Genomic DNA, 19,314 nt, shown 5'->3' on the forward strand with positions numbered 1-19,314 from the left:
ATGGCAACTTCCGTCTATGCATGCATCTACGATAATTGTGACATTGTTCCTGATCCTGAAAGTGATGTTCTGTTTACATCGGACACCAAAATCATGATTCGCATTCACAGAGGTTTTACGTTGTCCAGATTAATACAAATACTATTACAAAAGTCTAATAGAGATCTAACACATCCACCTCTAATCCTTCACTTTAGATTTTCAACTCAAATATTTGGGAGACATATCATCTTCACAACAACTCAAATTCAAGATGACGATGACTTGGAAGGTGCAATCGACACCATAGAGGCCAACCCAATTTTAACATGCATACAAATTTGTTCCACCTATACCACAACTATTCCATCTTTCGTACCGAATTTTGGAACACAATCTAACCAAGATGAACCACCCTCACCTACCCAACCCACACATCACTCTTGTGACCTTAACAACACATATTTAGGGGAATAGCAAAATGACATACAGTTATACATTGCACTATTAATTGGTCCATCCAGCTCACAACTTTTCCAATATCTCCCACATAAAAACACAAAACCCTTATCGCCTCTTACTTTACAAGAAAATGAAATATTAGGCTTATCTTAATCGTCACTAGACCCATTTAGTGAAGATGATGATGAAATGCTAAGCCAACACAATCATGATGAATAATAAAACTTAGATATCCCCTCCATAAGCCAACAACAACAACAACCTTTTACATTTATTTCATACAACCCACCCCAACACTTTTAATCCTATGAAGAATTTCCCTTGCATCTACAACAATATCCTCATGCATATGATCACCATTCGGTTTTGCATGACACTTTCGACCATCAACCTAGAACATCGACTCAAGGAATGAGATTCCAAACCAAGGAACAAGTCATTGATGCTCTAAACACATTTCACATACAAAACCATTGTACATACAAAACGATACACTTTAACACAACAAGGTTGAGGGTGCAATGTGTACATCAACATTGTCCATGGAACTGTCAAGCCACCTTCGTACACAAGATCAAGTATGAGAAATAAGAAAAATTGATGGTGCCCACACATGTGCCTCGCAACTCATCACACAAAATCACAATAGGCTGAGATCACAAATCATTTCCTACCACATACTTGAGGTGGTCGAAATTGACCCATTCACACCAATTACAACAATTAAATCTTCCATCAAGACCTCTATGGGGTACACTACATCCTACAAAAAGGCTTGGTTGACTAAACAACATGTAATTGAACATGTGTATGGAAATTAGGAAGAACCATTCAACAAATTGCAATGTGTACTGCAAGCCATGCAAACTTTTCTTCCCGACTTTGTGTACAAATTGAAAACACAACCAATAATTGATGGCCATGAGGCCCGCCAAAACCAACAATATTTCAAAAGACTTTTTTGGACCTTCAAACCTTGTGTTGATGGATTCCCATATTGCAAATCGTTGGTGCAAGTGAACGGAACATTCATGTATGGAAGATATAGGGAGATTGTTCTGGTGGTTGTGGCACAAGATGAGAGAAATTACATACTTCATATTGCTTTTGCTATAGTTGAGGGTGAAATAGCAGACACTTGGTTGTTTTTTCTAAAAAACCTCAGGAGACATGTCACACCTCAACAAAACTTGTGCTTAATTTTAGATCGCCACAACTCCATTATTGCAACATTCAATAGACCGACCAGTGGATGGACAGAAGGACAATGTGCGCATGTGTATTGCATTCGACACATTGCACAAAATTTCACCTGAAGATTCAGGGATACAAGTTTGAAGAAGGACCTTGTCAACATGGGTAATTACTTCATTTTTACAAATTTTAACCAATTAAATGTCGTCTTTATTATTCTTCGTTATCCGTAATCATTAATATTTTCTTAAATATTGTAGTATACGCAATGACTGAGCCGTGATGTAACTATTACTACAATATCATTAGGGAAAACAATCTTGAAGCAACAACTTAGATTGACCAAATTCCGAGACAACAATTCACACTTGCGTATGATGAAGGCAGAAGATGGGGTCACCTAACAACAAATCTAGTCGAAGCAATTAACTCAGTCCTAAAGAAGACAAGAAATTTATTAATCTCCTCCATAGTATTGACCACATACACAAGATGCAACACCTTTTTCACAGAAAGAAGGAAACATATAACTGCAATGATAAGTGTTGGTCATGTCTATTATGAAAATGCCACAAAGGTCCTACAGGATGTTAATTCAAAATCAAACACCCACAGGGTGGTTGAATTTGATAGAAATACAACAAGATTCAAAGTCGATGAGATGGTAAACTCAAGACAAATACGAGCTACAGGAAAATTTGTTGTCAGATTGGATGAACGATGGTGTGATTTTGGCAATTTTCAAAAGATTCATGTACCGTGTTCACATGTCTTAGCAGCTTGCAAACATGTTTATCACGACTTTAACATTTACGTCAGTCCCTACTATAGGTTGGATGTCATCATGAAAGTGTATAACAATATGTTTGGGGAGCTACGACATGAAGAATATTGGCCACCATACCAAGACACAAAAATTTTGCCTTATCCAGTCACAAAAATGAATGCAAAGGGTCGTCCAAAATCATCCAAAATCAAGACTAAAATGGACATCACGGAACGAGCACATCCACAAAATTACTCATACTGTCAAACCCTAGGCCACACAAGAAATCATTGTCCTCACAATCCTGACATTAGAGGGTCCACATCTCATCATTAAATTCATTGAACTTTTATTTCAAGTGTAATTCAATGAATAAAACTTATATTTGTCTTACAAAAAAAAATCGTTCTCCCTCTTCATTTTAATAAAATAAAAATTAAATAATAAATTACCTCTGAAATCGATTATCTAGATCACTACTAACAAAAGTCAAAGTGATAACCAAATTTGAACCTACTTTTTTGTAAAATTCATTCAACACAAATTTACCGTAAAACGAATTACAATATACATTTTCACAAAAATATAGAAAAAAAAACTTAGAAATCAGTTTCCTGAAAACCGAATTCCAAAATACTTTTCATAAAAATTCTTAGAAAATAGTCCGAAAACCAAATTCAAACCTACATTCATAAAAGAAATTTCAAATATAAGTGAGAATTCAATTGGCTGGAAACCAAATTCTAATTTACTTTTCGTAAAAATCTTTAGAAAATAAAAGTCAAAAATCGGTTTTCCGTAAATCAAATTCTAACCTTCTCTTTATTGAAAAATTTAAAATATTCTAACCTTCCCTTTATTGAAAAATTTAAAATATAAGTCAGGATTCGATTTTTCAGAAATTGAATTCTAACTTAAACTTTTATGAAAAATAATGCATAACAAAGTTAGAATTTGGTTTTTCGGAAACCAAATTCTGAACTAAGAAAAATCGTGTTATTTGTGTAAATTTAAGGCATAGTATACTACGTTGATAATTTCAAATCTAACATGTGCTCTGTCAGAAAAAAAAAGGTCGAAGTTATTGACTCTTTTATTCATTTATTTTATTTTTAAATTGATTTATCCTAAAAAATAGAAATAAGTTTATGTATTATTTTTTTCATTATTAATATTTCTATATTATTTTTTCCATTTTTAATTTTATGTTTTTATAATTTCTAATTACTTTATCATTTAATAAATTGTTAAAAAATAAGTCTAACAACGTAAATTAGACAAACATTAAAAAAATATAAAAAAAAGATATGAGGAAATTTATCTTATTACCCATTCTATTTTGTTTAACCGTGTTCTAAAAGTTGGATTTTTAAGTACATTACTAAATTGATTTTTTTATTTATATTTACTTTTGTGTCACGTGTGTAGAAGTTATTCACTCTTTTATTTAATGGTTTTATTATTAAATTGATTTATCCTAAAAATTGAAATATATTTCTATACTATTTTCTTTTTCATTCTTAATATTATGCTTTTATAATTTATAATCACTTGATCATTTAATAAATTATTAAAAAAATATTTATTAGATGAATTTAACAATAAATTAGACTAACATTAGACAAAAATATTCTATTATAATATATTATAATATAAGAAAAGAAGATACTATAAAATTTATCTCATTATCCATCTTTATTTTATTGACTTTCTAAGAATACATTGATGAGATAAGTAAAACAAAATATATTAGATGGGTTTGTCAATATATTGAATAGAGTATAACAATACACATTAAACAAGTTATTCTTATATTGATTAGACAATTTTAACATCATATATTAGACAAGTCTTTCCATACACGAGTTCATTAAACAAGTTTGTTTATTTACTAATTAGATGAATTTTGCAATATATATTATATGAGTTTGTTCATACACTAATTAGACTAGTGTAGCAAAAAACTTTAGACAAGTCTAGCAATACTCATGTGTGCCCGTATATTGATTAGAGGAGTCTAACAACACATATTAGATGAGTCTCACAGTGCATTGATTAAACAAATTTAACAATATACATTAGATGAGTTTGTTCATACATTGATTTGTATTTTTAGCTAATCTACTCTACCTATTATTTATACGTCCCCCCGCCCCGGCATAGCGCTTCGCTTCCGGTTCTTCGGAAGAATCCACTGACTTCTCCCTTCTTCATTGATCTGGGGGAAAAGGAACCGTCTACCAGTTGGCAAGCTAGACATCAAGTAAGTGGCTTGATGAGGATAACTAAGCTGACACGCCGGAGTTGGCTGCTGGCACAACAGGGTGGTGCCTTACCGCACCGCAGGCGAACGCGCGGTAGCGTTCGTGGTGGTGCTTCAGGATTCCAATGTACTGCGTCCAAGATCAGAACGAGCTTGCCGGCGGACCACTGCCGTCCCATTCTTGAGTGAGCTGGTTTTTAGATCTACTATATTTTTACACATAATTTATCCTTTGTATTTTTACAAAGTTTATTATTTATATTTTCACAAACATGTTGGCTTTCTAAATTTATAAATAAATTTTTATATTGATTTATTCATAAATCAAATTATAAACTTAAAAATATTTCTTATTTCTTTTCTCAATTTTTAAATTTTTTAAATAAATACGTCATATACATAAGTTTAAAATTAGTTTTTATACAAAAAAAATTACTTATCTTTATCTAATATATATATATATATATATATATATATATATATATATATAATACTTTCTAACAAAAAATAGAGTATTCCTCAATATTAATTAATATAACCATTTACTCCTCTAAAATAAGGGATACATAAGTATGAAATACAAAATTTAAAATGAAATATCAAATTAAATTAAAAATTAACTGTAATCATATATGAATAATAACATATGTTCAATCCACAGTCATTATACGAAAAGCTGTCGTATAAAAAAAAAAGTAAAGAGTTTAACCTTACTTTTATACGAACCTGTATTCAACAAGAAAAATGGAGAAAATTAAAAATAATATAATTGTTTTTAAATTATCGAAAAGTAAAAAATAAAAAAAAAAGTTAAAAAAAACATGTAAATCTTTAGCATTAATTATTTAAAAGTACTGTGATATAAAGAGTCTCATTTAAAATATAAAAAAAAAATCAAGTTACGTTATTTTTATAATTTAATCTTTATAACACTCCTACAAAAAATAAACTCCTAAAAAATATATATAAGTTTTTTAAAAATATTTGATAAATATGTTTATTAATCTCATGGAATTTAAAACAAATAGTAAAAAGTAAAAGATAAAAGAGGAGAAAAAGAAAATTGGGTGAGGGTTTAGTAGAAGAGAAATAAAATTGGAAGGCAAAAACCCTGGTCTTCTTCAAAACCCTAAAACGTGAAAGTGTTGTAGGCAACAGCTGCATACTCTCTTTTTCTTGCGATGTTGGAAATTAAAACCGCCAAGACCCGCAAGGGCAAGCGGGAGCTCGAGAAGCGCGCCCCCAAGCTCGTAAGTATTCATCCCTTTTTCCTCTCTTTCCCTCTCTCTCTCCGTTTCTTTTCCCAGAAAATCTTACATTTTCCGGGAATATAATTTTGCAGGTGGAATCCGGGAAGAAAACGCTGATCTTGCATGGAACGAAGACCAGCGGCGTGCTGAACGCCGTGCTGGCGCAGATTTATCACCTCAAAAAGAACGATGCCGTCAAGTACAGCCGGAAGAACGAGAACGTAAAGCCCTTCGAGGCCGGTGGCGAGACTTCTCTTGAGTTTTTTTCTCTCAAAACCGATTGCAGCATATTTGTGGTAATTGCCCTCCGTTCCGTTAGGATTAAGAATATGTAAATGACTTGGATTTTAGTTTTGTGGAGGATAGCCTTCATTAGTGAGATGATAGTGGCGTGTCTGAGTTTTTGTGTTATGGTAGTACATGGTTTTTTATTTATTTTTTCAGAAACAATTGTTGGAAAAAAAATGTTTGTATGGGATAATAGTAATGGAGAGTCTGAATATGTTGCATGCTTGGTAATGCGGCTTCAGGTAGTATTTAGGGGTAGGGATTTCAAAATTTCAAATGAATTTTGAGTGGTAAGAATTTTGGTTCTTAAGACCACGTGTATCCTCCACCTGAGGCAATTCTACACGAGCAGGATAAGACCCACTTTGTGTGATGAAACTGTCGCGCATATTTGACATGTATATCTAGGATTCGTTTAATTAGTCTAGTTGAAATCTTTCTTTTTTAAAATATTTTGTTTGAATAAGGCGATTTAGATTTCCAATTCTTCACATTTGTTCTGAATTTGTTGTGTTTTAATTTCTGATAATATTTGCATCTGTGAAATTATTGTTTAACAAAACAAATAAGTAAATATTATCGGTTTATAGAATTCAGAGAAGTGTAAGTTGAGGAAAAAGAGGGTGCTCAAGATAGAGATATTGCATTAGTTTTGGGATAAGAGTGTTCTCATTGAGATCGTGTAAAGATGCAGATTTTCTTACTGGTTGTCTAGTCCAACAAAGTGTAGATCCACTAGGAAAGCAATGCAACACATTGTAGTTTCTGCATAAACTTGAGATTTGACGTAAAAATGCTTAGAATGCATGTATCCAACATTCAAACACTATAATTCTTTCATTTGAGATGTTGTTTGAATAGAATTGTCTTTCTGTTCATCTTGCTTCGAAAAATAACCTACCAAAATTTCTATCGTTTTAAAGATTCTTTCAATTTGATTTGCAAACAAGTTGATTTGATGTGTATGGGATTTAAGTTTACTTAAAAATTGATTTGTTCTCTTTAAATTCTCTTTCAAAACACTCCATTAAGGTTTTTTTGATTTGTTGGTTGTATTTTTTGCAGTATGGATCTCACTCAAAGAAGCGGCCTGATAACCTTGTTATAGGGAGAACTTATGATCATCACATCTATGATTTAGTGGAGGTTGGCATTGAAAATTTTAAGCCCATGGAGTCTTTTAGTTATGATAAGAAGTTGGCTCCTAAGGAAGGCTCAAAACCTTTTATCGTATTTATTGGAGAAGGATTTGAGGCTGTGGACGAGCTAAAACATTTGAAGGAAGTTTTGCTTGATCTTCTTCGTGGTGAGGTGCGTTGCCATTGTTTTTTGTGGTCTTGCAGCATCACTTTTGCCTTTTTCTTTTTAACCAAAATGATGTGATGGATTCTGCAGGTTGTGGAAAATCTAAATCTTGCCGGAGTAGACCGGGCATATGTATGTGCCGCCCTTTCTCCAAATCGGGTGCTTTTTACACACTGTGCATTGCGGCTGAAAAAGTCTGGAACTGTTGTGCCAAGGATGGAATTGGTCGAAGTTGGCCCTTCCATGGATTTTGTTATTCGTAGGCATCGTCCTCCTAATGAAAGTTTGAGGAAGGAAGCAATGAAAACATCAAGGGAGAAGCCGAAGAAAAAGGTTGGCTACATGTCCTGATTTATTTGTTTTATCTGTAACTGTATTGAAACTGGGTACCTAAATTGTGTATTTTCTATGTCACTCTCACAGGAGAAAAATGTTAAAAGGGATGAATTAAAGGGAAAGATCGGAAGTATTTATATTCCAGATCAGAAGGTAATATCGACTATTTTTGTTGCATCAACTGTTATAAATTAGCTCCTTTTGGAAAATTTTTTGAACGTGGCCTTGTCATGTTACTTTTCATGCTCTGTCTTCTGAAAGATGTCTAACCAACTGAAACAATTTGTGCTTGGCTTAGGTTGGAGAAACTGCTTTACCTTACAAAGCAAAAGGAGTCAAGAGGGAGCGCCGAGAAGCCAAGCGGAAAAATGACAAGGACGGAGAAAATGCTCCAAAACGGCAGAAGGAAGATTCTTAATACTTATAAATTACACCTGTTGTCCTTCCCTGGATCTGATTATAAAGTGATCAATTGTAGGTCATATTATATTAATCTGCATGTTTTTTAGGTCTCATGAATATTCATGATTCCCCCTGTACGGGGGATTTTGTCATCTTTTTATTCACTGTATTTTTCCCTTCATATTTTGCTTAATTGAAATGCTGCCCTTGATTATCAAGTTTTATGAAATCATGCGTTGGAGCTTCTACTGTCTTATGAAACCATACTGTCATACACATTCAAGCATTTCATACTGTCTTGAAATCACTTGCACGCTTCTCTGCAAGTGATGTTATTTTTAAGTGGTCGTGATTGCAACCCAGAGTCACTGGATCTTATTTTCATTCTCCCGTTCTACCCCTATTGGAAGGTTGAAGGTTGGCAGTTTTTTTCTGCAATTTCATGCATTTCAATATGCAAAAAGTTGTGGAATGAACTATTTGTCTTTATCTTTTCTTTTATATCTTTTTCTTCATTCACTGACGCACTCCTTTTCCTTCCTTCCATCTTTTACCTTCTTTCTTCACCTACTTCTTTCTTCACCTACTTCTTTCTCTACAAGTGTGGAAGAGTAAAAAGTTAAAAAGCATTATAATAAGCACTTATACCTGAACTTTCAAATGACGCATTACGTGTCGAACAGAACAAATCAATTCTAATTATGACAATTATATTTGAGTAATCTGTTGCAGTGGATAAGTGTACGTTGCGGTAGATAAAATTGATTGGGGAAAATTAGATTTTTCTTTTGGGTTGAATAACATTAATTTTATGTATGAAAGTATGAATCTGTCTTTTTTGGTGGTCAAATTAAATTTGTGGTACTATATTCTATAGTTTCCATTATTCGTGTCACAAATAATTTCAATCACCATATTAAATGATAAATGTTTTTTAGAATTAGATTAAATTGTAATTTTAGTCTCAATTAAAAGTTCACGATCCTGTATGGTTCATCCGTTACATCAATGTTGGGTCATAATTGGACAGACGTTTCATTTATTACTGTTTAAATCATTACTGGGTCAAAAGTTCAGCAGACGATTAAAATAACCAGATATTTGATTAGAGATAATAAAGCTGTTGATGAATAATTAACCGAATCCCTAGGTATATGAAACACTTATAAATATAATGATAGGGCCAAAAGTCAGATACATTCCACTCACATTCTACTTACGTTTTACCCATACTCCACTACGTTTAATTACTCAATAGTGATAACAGTTCACTGAATATTCAATAGTTAGCCGGAGCTCTTTAAATCACACGCCTAACTTGAGCGCCTTCAAATCACACGCCTAACTTAGAGCGTCAGAGTGCCTTTTGCAAGTACTTCCCCCTCTGGTCAAGAGTACAACCGATCGGAGCAGTCGACAAACGAGTGATCCAGATTGGAAATGAGCGGTTTTGACAATCAAGGCGAGTGGTCCAGACGATCCAAGCGTTCGGAAGCAAGGAGAACACGTCAGAAAGGTTAGTCTCCCGGTCCTGAACTAATCCCTACGAAACATTTTGGCGCCCACCGTGGGGCCGAGAGAAGCAAAAGAAACCCAATGATGACCACGAGAAATATGGAGGAACAACTGAACGACATCCCACTGAAACCGCAAGGAACCAAGAGTAGCGCCCGATCTCGACATCAATGTTTCAGATCAACACCGGAAATTTTCAAAGCAAAGACTACCCAACATGGGTCATTATCTCCACATGAAAATATTATCAACAAGATAAGTATTTTTGAAATATGATTATTTCATATCAAAATAAAATAATAAAAAATTTACCCGTATATTATTCTATAACAGTGTTTGAGTTCTACAATAAGCCACAACAAAATTTAAATATCTAATTCACAGTAGATATTGCAGCAACTATTTTATATAGATATTATATATATACACACACACATATATATATATATATGTGTGTGTATATATATATGTGTGTGTATATATATATATATATGTGTGTGTGTATATATATATATATATATATATATACACTATATATACACACACACACACACACACACACACACATATATATATATATATATATATATATATATATATACACATACGCACACACACATATACATATATAGATATGTGTGTGTGTGTATATATGTGTATTACCAGGGTAGAAATTGGCCAGAAATGCTTATGGAGCTTGATGAGTCAATATTTTCTTCACTTCGCTTAGTTTATTGTGCTAGAATTAATCGAAGAATTGTGCTTAAATGTCTGGTATTTTTCCGTTTTTGCTAATTGTGCTTAATTTGACCAAAAATTCTAATTTTAATTAATTTGGATTATTTGAGTTAATTATTTGCATTAGTAATTGCAGGGAAATTTTGGACAATCATTTGGAAGGTTGTCACTTAATTCAAGACTCTTCATAAAAGAAGTGTGCACAAGAAAGAGGACACTAGGATGATTTTACTCTTTGGGCCTTTGAGAAAGGGGTGCTTCAATTGAAAATGGGGTGACGTCCAGCAAATTAAAGGTGATGGCCTTGGAAAATAAAAGGGTTTCATCATTGAAAGCACACTGCAGCTACGTCCTTGAAGGAAGAAGCGTTCAGCACACGGCCCACATTTGGAAGTGCACGTCCAGCAAATGGTAGCAGCAGGGGGTGTCCAAAGAAGAAGGACACACACGGCCTAGGGGTGTCCTTGGGTTTTATTTAGCTTGGGAGAGCTCACGGCTGCAACAACAAGCAACACCAACGTCCAAAGATGGTCCAGCGTGCAGCCACCCCCAAAAAGCAATTTGAGCAGAGGTGTGCACAGCAATTTGGAGGAGCCACGTAGCAGCTTGGAAGCAAAGTCCAGCAAGCCAGCTATCCAGATTCACACGTCCACGCTCATTTTCTCGGTCCAACAGTGGTGTGTCCAGCGCCCAGCAGTAGCCATGTTGAGGAGAGAATTCCACGCTCCAGCTTCAACAAGGGTCCAGCATCCAAGCAGCTCCCATCCAGCTAGCGGTGATTAGGAGAAGATGCTTCTCGGTCCAGTAGCAGGAGCACACTCATTGGAAGAGATCCAGCAGGAGAATGGGAAGCACAGGGGTGCACACGGCCCAACAGTACAGCAGCTTGGGAGGTTCTCACGGCCACAACCAAAGAAAAGATGTCATGATCTGCACGTTCATGGGGAGGCTCATTTCCTTTTGGCTTGAAGAAAGGTGTTGGATCACGGGCTTCATTCACGGTCCAGCACACTCCACACACACGTCCATAACAGCAGCGTGGAGCATCCAAAAATGAAGCGGTCCAGCTAGGATGAAGCAAGGGAGGTGCAGCCCACACTTTCGGTCTAGCACAGCAGCGTCCAGGAGCATCCTCTCGGTCCAGTTTCCACGCCCACGGTCCAGAGTGAAGACAAGCTCCAGCCGCAACCTAGAAAGGGGGGGCCACTCGTAACTTTGCTCTCTCGGTTTTGGAAGAGCAGGGAAAATGTAAGAACTAGGGAGAAGATTCATTTTTCGGCAAAAAGGTAGCAGCACGTTGAGAGAATGGAGGGTTATGGTTGAGTTGTTAGTTTCGTTTCCTTCTTGGCTGGAGAAGCAGGTGCACACGGGAGAGAAGGGGGTACACGGTGATTCAAGAGAGCAGAAAGTGAAAGAGAAGAAAGACACTGTCATGGCTTGAAAGAAGGAGACACTCACGGACACATCCAGCTACTGGAGGTTCTGCACACTACTCTTTTGGTTGGAAAACATTGATTGAAGTAGCTTTATCCTCTTTGCTGTTAACGTGTTTATGTAGTGTCATTTCCAATTTGAATTGCATTTGATTGCTTATTTTACTTGTTGCATCTTATTTTATTCCATAAGCTTTATTACTTCTACACGGCTGTACTTAATGTTTGTTGAGATGGAAAGAGTAGTATATTTATTTAATTGCTTTTAGGGGGTAAGTTCTGTTCGGTTTTGCAAAAGTAATGAAGTGTTGAACGGTGACTCATGAATGAAGAACACATCATTGAATTAAAATTTAGAAAAAGGGTTATCTAGAAGAATGGCACATGCGGTGGTGGATAAAAAAATGAAGATGGAAATTAGATTGGAGTAGGTGTCACGGCATTGGGGGAGAAGTATATTTTAATTCTCATGGTGCAGCACGTTAATGGGTGGAGCGTTTATTTTATTTCTTTCTTGGTGGATGTACCAGCTGCAACGTTATGGTAGTTGCCACTTGGAAGAAGCTCAATTGTTTGGTAAAAAGAAATGTTGCACGGAGATTAAGGGAAGAGATTCATATTGTAGTGGAGGCTGGTAGCGTAGGGTGTAGAGTAGGAAGGCAAACGGCTGGGAGAGGCTCCATCTCTTCCAGGAGATAGCTCTCGGTTCTCATTCAGTGGCACAACGTTTTTAGTTTTTCTTTCTCTTCCAATAGCCTTCTCGGTTTTCATTTCCCAACAGTGTAGAATTGTAATTCTGAAACGTGTAGTTCATTAGAAGTGTTTCACAGTTTGCTCATTTCATTTTCACTTGTACTGTCCAGAATTTTAATTTAAGTGTTCAATCTGTGATGAATTCCATTTTCAGTTAAATGTTTTTATCTGTTAAATTCATCGTTCAAGGTTTTCTGCACCGTTAAATTCTGTCATTGTGTTCTACTGTTCATGTTCATATTATGTTCAAGACTTGTTTTTACGGTTTATTTTTACTGATGTTTTTGGTAAATTCCAACACTGCGTAATTTTTCATTTTCTGATTTTACCATTTTTACCATATGGCTTTTACTGTGGTTAAATTAATTTCAACGTTTTTAATATTGTTTTATTTAATTTTCTAGTGCAGTTTAATTTTATCCGCATCAAACCAAAACACTTTCAACCCCCCCACTACGTGTTTAGATCTGAGACTGAACCCAAATTGGTCCTTGAGAGACGACCTAGGAGTCACTTCCTAGCATTGTACTGCATTCTTTTATGCACAACTTTTGTGAGAGGTGCGACCCTCTCATCAGAGCTCATCTAACTTACATGAAAGCACCTAAATGACATTTTTTCTCAACAATTCAATGACCTAGCATGTTCCTGCACCATACACACTGAACACATGCACTTGTAATCGCTTACAGAGAGGATGTAATTGATTACCAGGTTAAAATTGCAGTTTTGTACTGAAAGTTTATCTGCGGTACCCAAATGTGGCAACTGCGCTCCCCATGATTGTTTTTTGTTTGTTATGAGTGTCTTTTTAAGATATTGTCAATGGAGGACCATTGTTGGTCATGGTTGATGGTTTCCACAACTTGTAGTGTGAAGTTTGGTAAGTCTTCTGTGTAGGGAAGACCCATCCTGGGTGGTCTTAGCAACGCAGGTCAGGTCCTACACCATACACACTAGAGACATGCACTTGTAATCGCTTACAAAAAGGCTGTAATCGATTACCAGGTTAAATTTGTAGTTTTGTACTGAAAGTTGATCTGTGCTACCCAGCTGTGGCAACCGCGCTCCCCATGATTGTTTTTTTTGTTTGTTATGAGTGTGTTTTTAAGATTTTATGAATGAAGGACCTTTATTGGTCATGGTTGATGGTTTCCACAACTTGTAATGTGAAGTTTGGTAATGAATCAATTGTGTGTGCGAAAAAGCCCAAACCTTGGTGATACCAACCTCGACAGTGTGTGCGAAAAAGCCCAAACCTTGGGAGAAATACCGCTAACCACAATGGGAGACAAAAGCCAAAGACTTACACAACCACGGAAATGCCGTCAACGACAATGCACACCAAAATCAACAAAATTCCAGAACGGGAGATATATACCGCCAACGAGCCCACAGTCACACCATCAAAACTAGGGGAAATGGGTAAAGAGAGAGACAAAATCCTCGACAGTGACCAAATGACCCAAGAAACGAAGTAAGAAGAGTCGAACTCAAACTCAAAGGGGAGAGAGAGACAACATTTCAATGGTGGACAGATAGTGAAGAAAAGCAAGGAACGAAGAAGACCGAAACGGTGGAGAGAGATAGATGCTTCAATGGTGGAGAGAGATGGAAGCTTCAATGGTGGAGAGAGAGTTGAGAAAACTAAGCTGCGAAAAAGAGTGAATCTGAAAAAAAAAAAGAAACCGCTTAAAGGAGTTTATATCCAAATTCTTTCCAAAATTGCCCTTCTAAACAAATTCCTCCTTTTTAAAAAAAATCTTTTAAAACCAACCAATGAAACAACGCCACGTGGCGTTGTAAAAAAGTTGGCAAGATATAGTTGTTAAAGAAACGTTTTTCGCTATCTAAATATTGGAAAATTGAACAAGATTGCATATCACTGGTACATAGTCTATAATTTATAATTTATGTGAAAAAGAAATTTCCAAAACTAGCAACCAAAATAAACTTTTTCGGTCCTACTCAGCTCTCAATAAATTCTTAGCAGTTTCATCTTATATTGTGAATCCAATTATGACAGTTCTACAAGAATCATTCAAGATTTATTCAAGGTTTATTCTTTATGCATTTTTCTTGATAAAGCGGTAGGTAAAAAGCTTTTGAATGGCAATGTTGTCAATGATGGGACCACAAGTGGGGACATCTTCCATTCCGGGATTCTTAAACACTAACCTAAATGTGACTTCCTCGACGTTGAAAGAAACAGCGAAAGGGTTCCAACCCTAGACGTTGTACAGTGTCTAGAGCTCTATGTTTGCGATGGAGACGCAACTGACACGTAGATGGATTCCAAACTGGGTACATGGGCGAGTCGCACAAAAGCTATTCCTGTTCATCATCAACTAGATCAAGAAAAACATTTTCCCAGTCGATTGAAAGCACTTAACTAGAGGATTTTAAAATCGAGGTCGCCCACAATGCTAATCGCGCTGATCTCTACAAGACAATCATTGAATATGGAAATTGTTGGCAATCCAAAAGCCACAGCTTCAATTACTGTCAACCCAAAGACTTTATAAAATGCAAGATGAATAAAAACATCCTTTGTGACTATTGCCTCACCTCGTAAAAGACTCACCAGCAACGTCAAAACAACTTCAGGAACTTTGTTTAAAGAAGCATACATAGGTTCAATGACGCACTCACCACTTAGCCAAATTTGGCATCAGATGTTCAACCGCTCGGCCACTCGACCTCACAGATATTCGACCATTCGGTCTCACAACTATTAAGTCATTTGGCCTCACAACTATTCGACCATTTGGTCACAACTGCTCAGCCTTTCATGGCCTCAAGTACTTAGCCAAATTTGGCATCAGACAATTCGGTCTCACAAGTATTCGGCCCTTCGTCCTCAACTATTAGGCCATTCGGCCTCACAGGCTCATCCGTGATACATCTGATAATGATTGATTTCACCATTATTTGGGAGTACATTTTGATACCAAATGAACCCTTTTTGACTTAGAAACTTGCTTGTTCTCACGGTTTTAGCTTGTTTTGGTCAATAAGAGAGTTGAGGTTATACTTGAAGATTTTATCACTAAATTCCCTTGATTTTGCAGGAAATGAGCTGAATTGGAAGAGGAGTTCAGTTGTCAAGAAGTTGGAACTCATAAAGGATAGAAAGAGCACCAGAAGAGAAGACTACAAAAGGTCGCAGGAGGCTTGGGCGCCCTTTTCTGGGGCCCTCAGCGCAGCAGTCTCGCAGTCACGCTTGAGCGCCCTTTCAAGGGCACTGAGTGCCAATCTTCCTATAATGTTTCACGCCTGGGCGCTGAGTGCCATCTTCTCCCAAGCTCGCCTGGGCGCCCTACGTAGGGGCGCTGAGCGGTGTCAATGTTGGCCCATGATCCAATTCAGTCCTATTTAAGGATTTGCTCGACTTAGAGAGAGTATCTTTTGACATAAATTACACAAATTCAGATTTTCTTCAACTCTCTGGAGGCAGAAGTGGATGCGGAAGCTCTCCTCTTAAGTTTTTAGGGTTTATCTTTCATTCTCATTCCATTGTTCATCTAGTTTCCCCATGACAAAGGGGAACTAAATTCAATTTGTTGTTGGGAAATGATGTAACCTTCTGAACTCTCATGTATTTGAATTGGTTTTAATTATATATGCTTATTTCATCAATTGTTAGAGATTTTCTCATTCGTTCTATGCTTGTTATGTTTTGATCGTTCATGGCATGATTTTATGGTCTTCTTTGTTATTGGGAAATACCTAGAAACCACGATCTGGAGAATTTCTCCTAAGAGCAATATTGCCTAGGGATGGGGATAAGAGGATTGGTTGTCTTAAGCTTTTAATATGCAGAATTAATTATTAGGGATGCAAGGGATTGTGGTCTAGTAATTAAGGATATACTTTCTTCGCCGAGGGATCGGATTTTAAGTACTTTAGAAAGTGACGTTAACAATTGAATGAAGAAGACAAATTTGTATATGCATGAGAGTAAACTAGGTGAAATCTAAACCTCAACAACATACTCATCTCATAATTTCAATATCATTCATTCACCTTCGTGTTTTTCTTCACTTGATCAAAAGTGCATTCATATTTACTTTCTTGTTTTTGCATTCAAAAACCCTAAATTGTTCTTCAAAGTCTTAATTAGTTAAGTAATTACATGACTGTCTAGCATCGTGAGTCTCTTGGGAAAAGATACTTAGTCTTACCATTTATTATTACTTGATACGATTCGGTATACTTGTAAGACCCAAAAATAAATTAATACTATAAGATAATTTATTTTGCAACTAATATTTAGTTAGTAATAATTTCTTATTTTTTTTGTGATGGTAATTGTGTATTTAAGTGTTTAAGATGTAATTCTATTATATTACTTACTTTGTTAAATTATCATGGTTATTGAATTAAATGGCTTTAGGACTCTGTAAAACTTGATCTTTAGTTATGAGTAAATTGTTTCTGTGCTTTCTTGAACAAGTGACTTTCAATCACTTTGAATTTCTTTATCACTTGATATGTGTCACCGAAATGGTATGATGATTTCTTTGTGTATTATTATTTGAGTATTTTGCTTGGAATTCTTTTACAATTCCATCTTGACTTCTCTGCAAAACCGTTAACATTTTTTTTTTCTTTTCAAAGTTTCATAATTTTCTTTATTTTGTTTGTTTGTCTTTTATCATTATAATTAATTCTTCATATATTTTTTTTAGTTCTAAAAGCTTGAATTATGATTTATATACATTGGCCATGTGAAGAACTTATCTTCGTGTATACTAAGGGCCATATTGAGTAGCATGAATTTTTTCTCCTTCAACCATATTGGTCTATTTTTCCTTACCATGGGGTCACTTTTTGTGTAAACATAACACAATATCTTCTTAAGTGCACACAATAAGACAAAACTTTCATCATGAAACGACTCTGTGGGAAACATTGAACGAAATTTTGACCTTAAGAACCAATATTATCCTTTTCTAGTGACCAATATGATTCCTATATGGAAATGGAGGGACCGTCTGTTTGCTAATAAATCGTAGGATTTCATTAGGAAAAGAAAAGAAAATAAAAATAGCAAGAACTGAAAGAGTGAACGGGAGAGATATATAAAATTGGAGTGTTGCCAGAGAAGTTGAGAAACTAAGGAAGGAGGAGACTTAGATCAACAAAGTAAGGGCTGAAAAACTTAAAGAACCAACCAACCTTTGCTGGAGAAATAGGAAGGGGAGCTAATTCATTTCTTTACTTATGTTGAAAAGTAGAAGAGTTAATCTTGATATATATATATATATCGTATGACACCTTGCAATATTTAAACTGAAAGATGAGCTATGGTTTCTCTGTTCTGGATCCTTGTAGTTGTATAACTATATAATCTGCAAACTCTATGTCTCTGCACGAAATTTTGTTGAAATGAAGAAAGACCATACCTCATGCATGGGTCTCATGTATTTAATAAAACTTCTCTCACTAACCATACCTTGTAGTGAATCTCTGTCTGCCATAAAATAATTTAACCGTGACATGTTGTCTAATTATCAATTCTTTAATAAGAAAAGTTGTAGCATGTCATTTCTTTTGCTCTGTCCTAAATCAGAGAGTATGACTATGATGAAGATACTCGTGGAGTAGATAAACATCCTAAGAATCATTGAAAGTCTAAACCAACATGTCAGATTTTATAAATCCTGCTGCTGAATTTTTTTATTATTTAAAGTAGAGCTTTGCATGAGACCATACCTCATGGTTCTTCTTACTTGAAAGAAAACGTTGTAGCCCATTAAAGGTACTGGATTCTGGCCATTTTAGATTAAATATGAATTCTTTAATAAGAATGATGCCATGCCTTATTACTTAAATGCCAAACTGTTATCTATGTGAAAAGGGCCAACCCTACGTATAAGCACCATAGAACAAAGGATTTAAGCCTTATAGGAAACTTGTTAATAATGTGTTTTAGAATTATATTTAATCACTTCTCTAATTTGGCCTTGGAAATCAGATTTGAAACCATGGCAACCCTCTCATTTGTATTGTCTTAATTGAAGCAAAAGTTCAATTTTTTTTTGTTATAATTAATCTACCGTGAGTCATGTACACCTGTCCAGGAAGCTCAGAAAATGCTGATTTTCATAATTTCACTGCAGTTAGTACAGTGGTCCAAAAATTTTAATTCCAGTGTCTAAAGAAAGCTTATTGAGTCTATTTTCTAACGCAAAAAGAACCATATTATTTGGAATTATATGGAGAGAGTAATAAACAAAACAATCAAGAAAGGTCATAGATGAAAATACAGAAAAATGTGACGAAAATGTTTACTTTAAAAATTTTACTACTGATCCTTTAATCCAAAAAACAAAAATTACGAATTAGCATTCATATGAAAGGTTTTTAAGTCTAGAATCCAACAAAACAAGAATCAACTCATTCGGAGTTCTATAGAGAAAGTTACGGGTGAAACATTAAGCGAAGGCCGGAATTGACAACAATTTGTCTTGAATATGATTTCTGTATTTAATGCAAGTTGGCATGTACTTTATTTTCGTGGGATTTAATTAGATAGCCTTTAAGAATTTTATAGTCTTATCGTGTATAATCAAAAATATTTTTATGCTTTATCTCGGTAGTTAAAAGGATAATTTCCTTTTGCCT

General features: G+C 35.2%; 1 protein-coding gene and 1 pseudogene across 1 annotated transcript; both read left to right on the forward strand.

The window, feature by feature from the left end:
* LOC148193908 (uncharacterized) lies at positions 1 to 2,737 on the forward strand (annotated as a pseudogene).
* A 3,017-nt stretch (positions 2,738 to 5,754) lies between these two features.
* On the forward strand, positions 5,755 to 8,489 carry LOC124834486 (Ribosomal RNA processing Brix domain protein). Its single transcript, XM_047309186.2, has 6 exons — positions 5,755 to 5,914; positions 6,007 to 6,210; positions 7,268 to 7,513; positions 7,598 to 7,840; positions 7,931 to 7,996; positions 8,142 to 8,489. Exons 1-6 carry the CDS (start codon positions 5,846 to 5,848, stop codon positions 8,259 to 8,261), a joined length of 948 nt encoding a protein of 315 aa, XP_047165142.1. The 5' UTR covers positions 5,755 to 5,845; the 3' UTR covers positions 8,262 to 8,489.
* Positions 8,490 to 19,314: the final 10,825 nt, after the last annotated feature.

This window comes from Vigna umbellata, chromosome 8 (genome assembly GCF_029865625.1).
Source record: "Vigna umbellata cultivar VRB3 chromosome 8, Vumbellata_1.0, whole genome shotgun sequence".
NCBI lineage: Eukaryota > Viridiplantae > Streptophyta > Magnoliopsida > Fabales > Fabaceae > Vigna > Vigna umbellata.

What these genes read in the sequence shown, in the direction of transcription:
- LOC124834486 (XM_047309186.2), top strand. Translation starts at nt 5,846, where the DNA reads ATGTTGGAAATTAAAACCGCCAAGACCCGCAAGGGCAAGCGGGAGCTC. An exon ending in AGAAGCGCGCCCCCAAGCTC is followed by an intron (nt 5,915 to 6,006) that starts GTAAGTATTCAT and finishes ATAATTTTGCAG; the next exon opens with GTGGAATCCGGGAAGAAAAC. An exon ending in TTTATATTCCAGATCAGAAG is followed by an intron (nt 7,997 to 8,141) that starts GTAATATCGACT and finishes TGCTTGGCTTAG; the next exon opens with GTTGGAGAAACTGCTTTACC.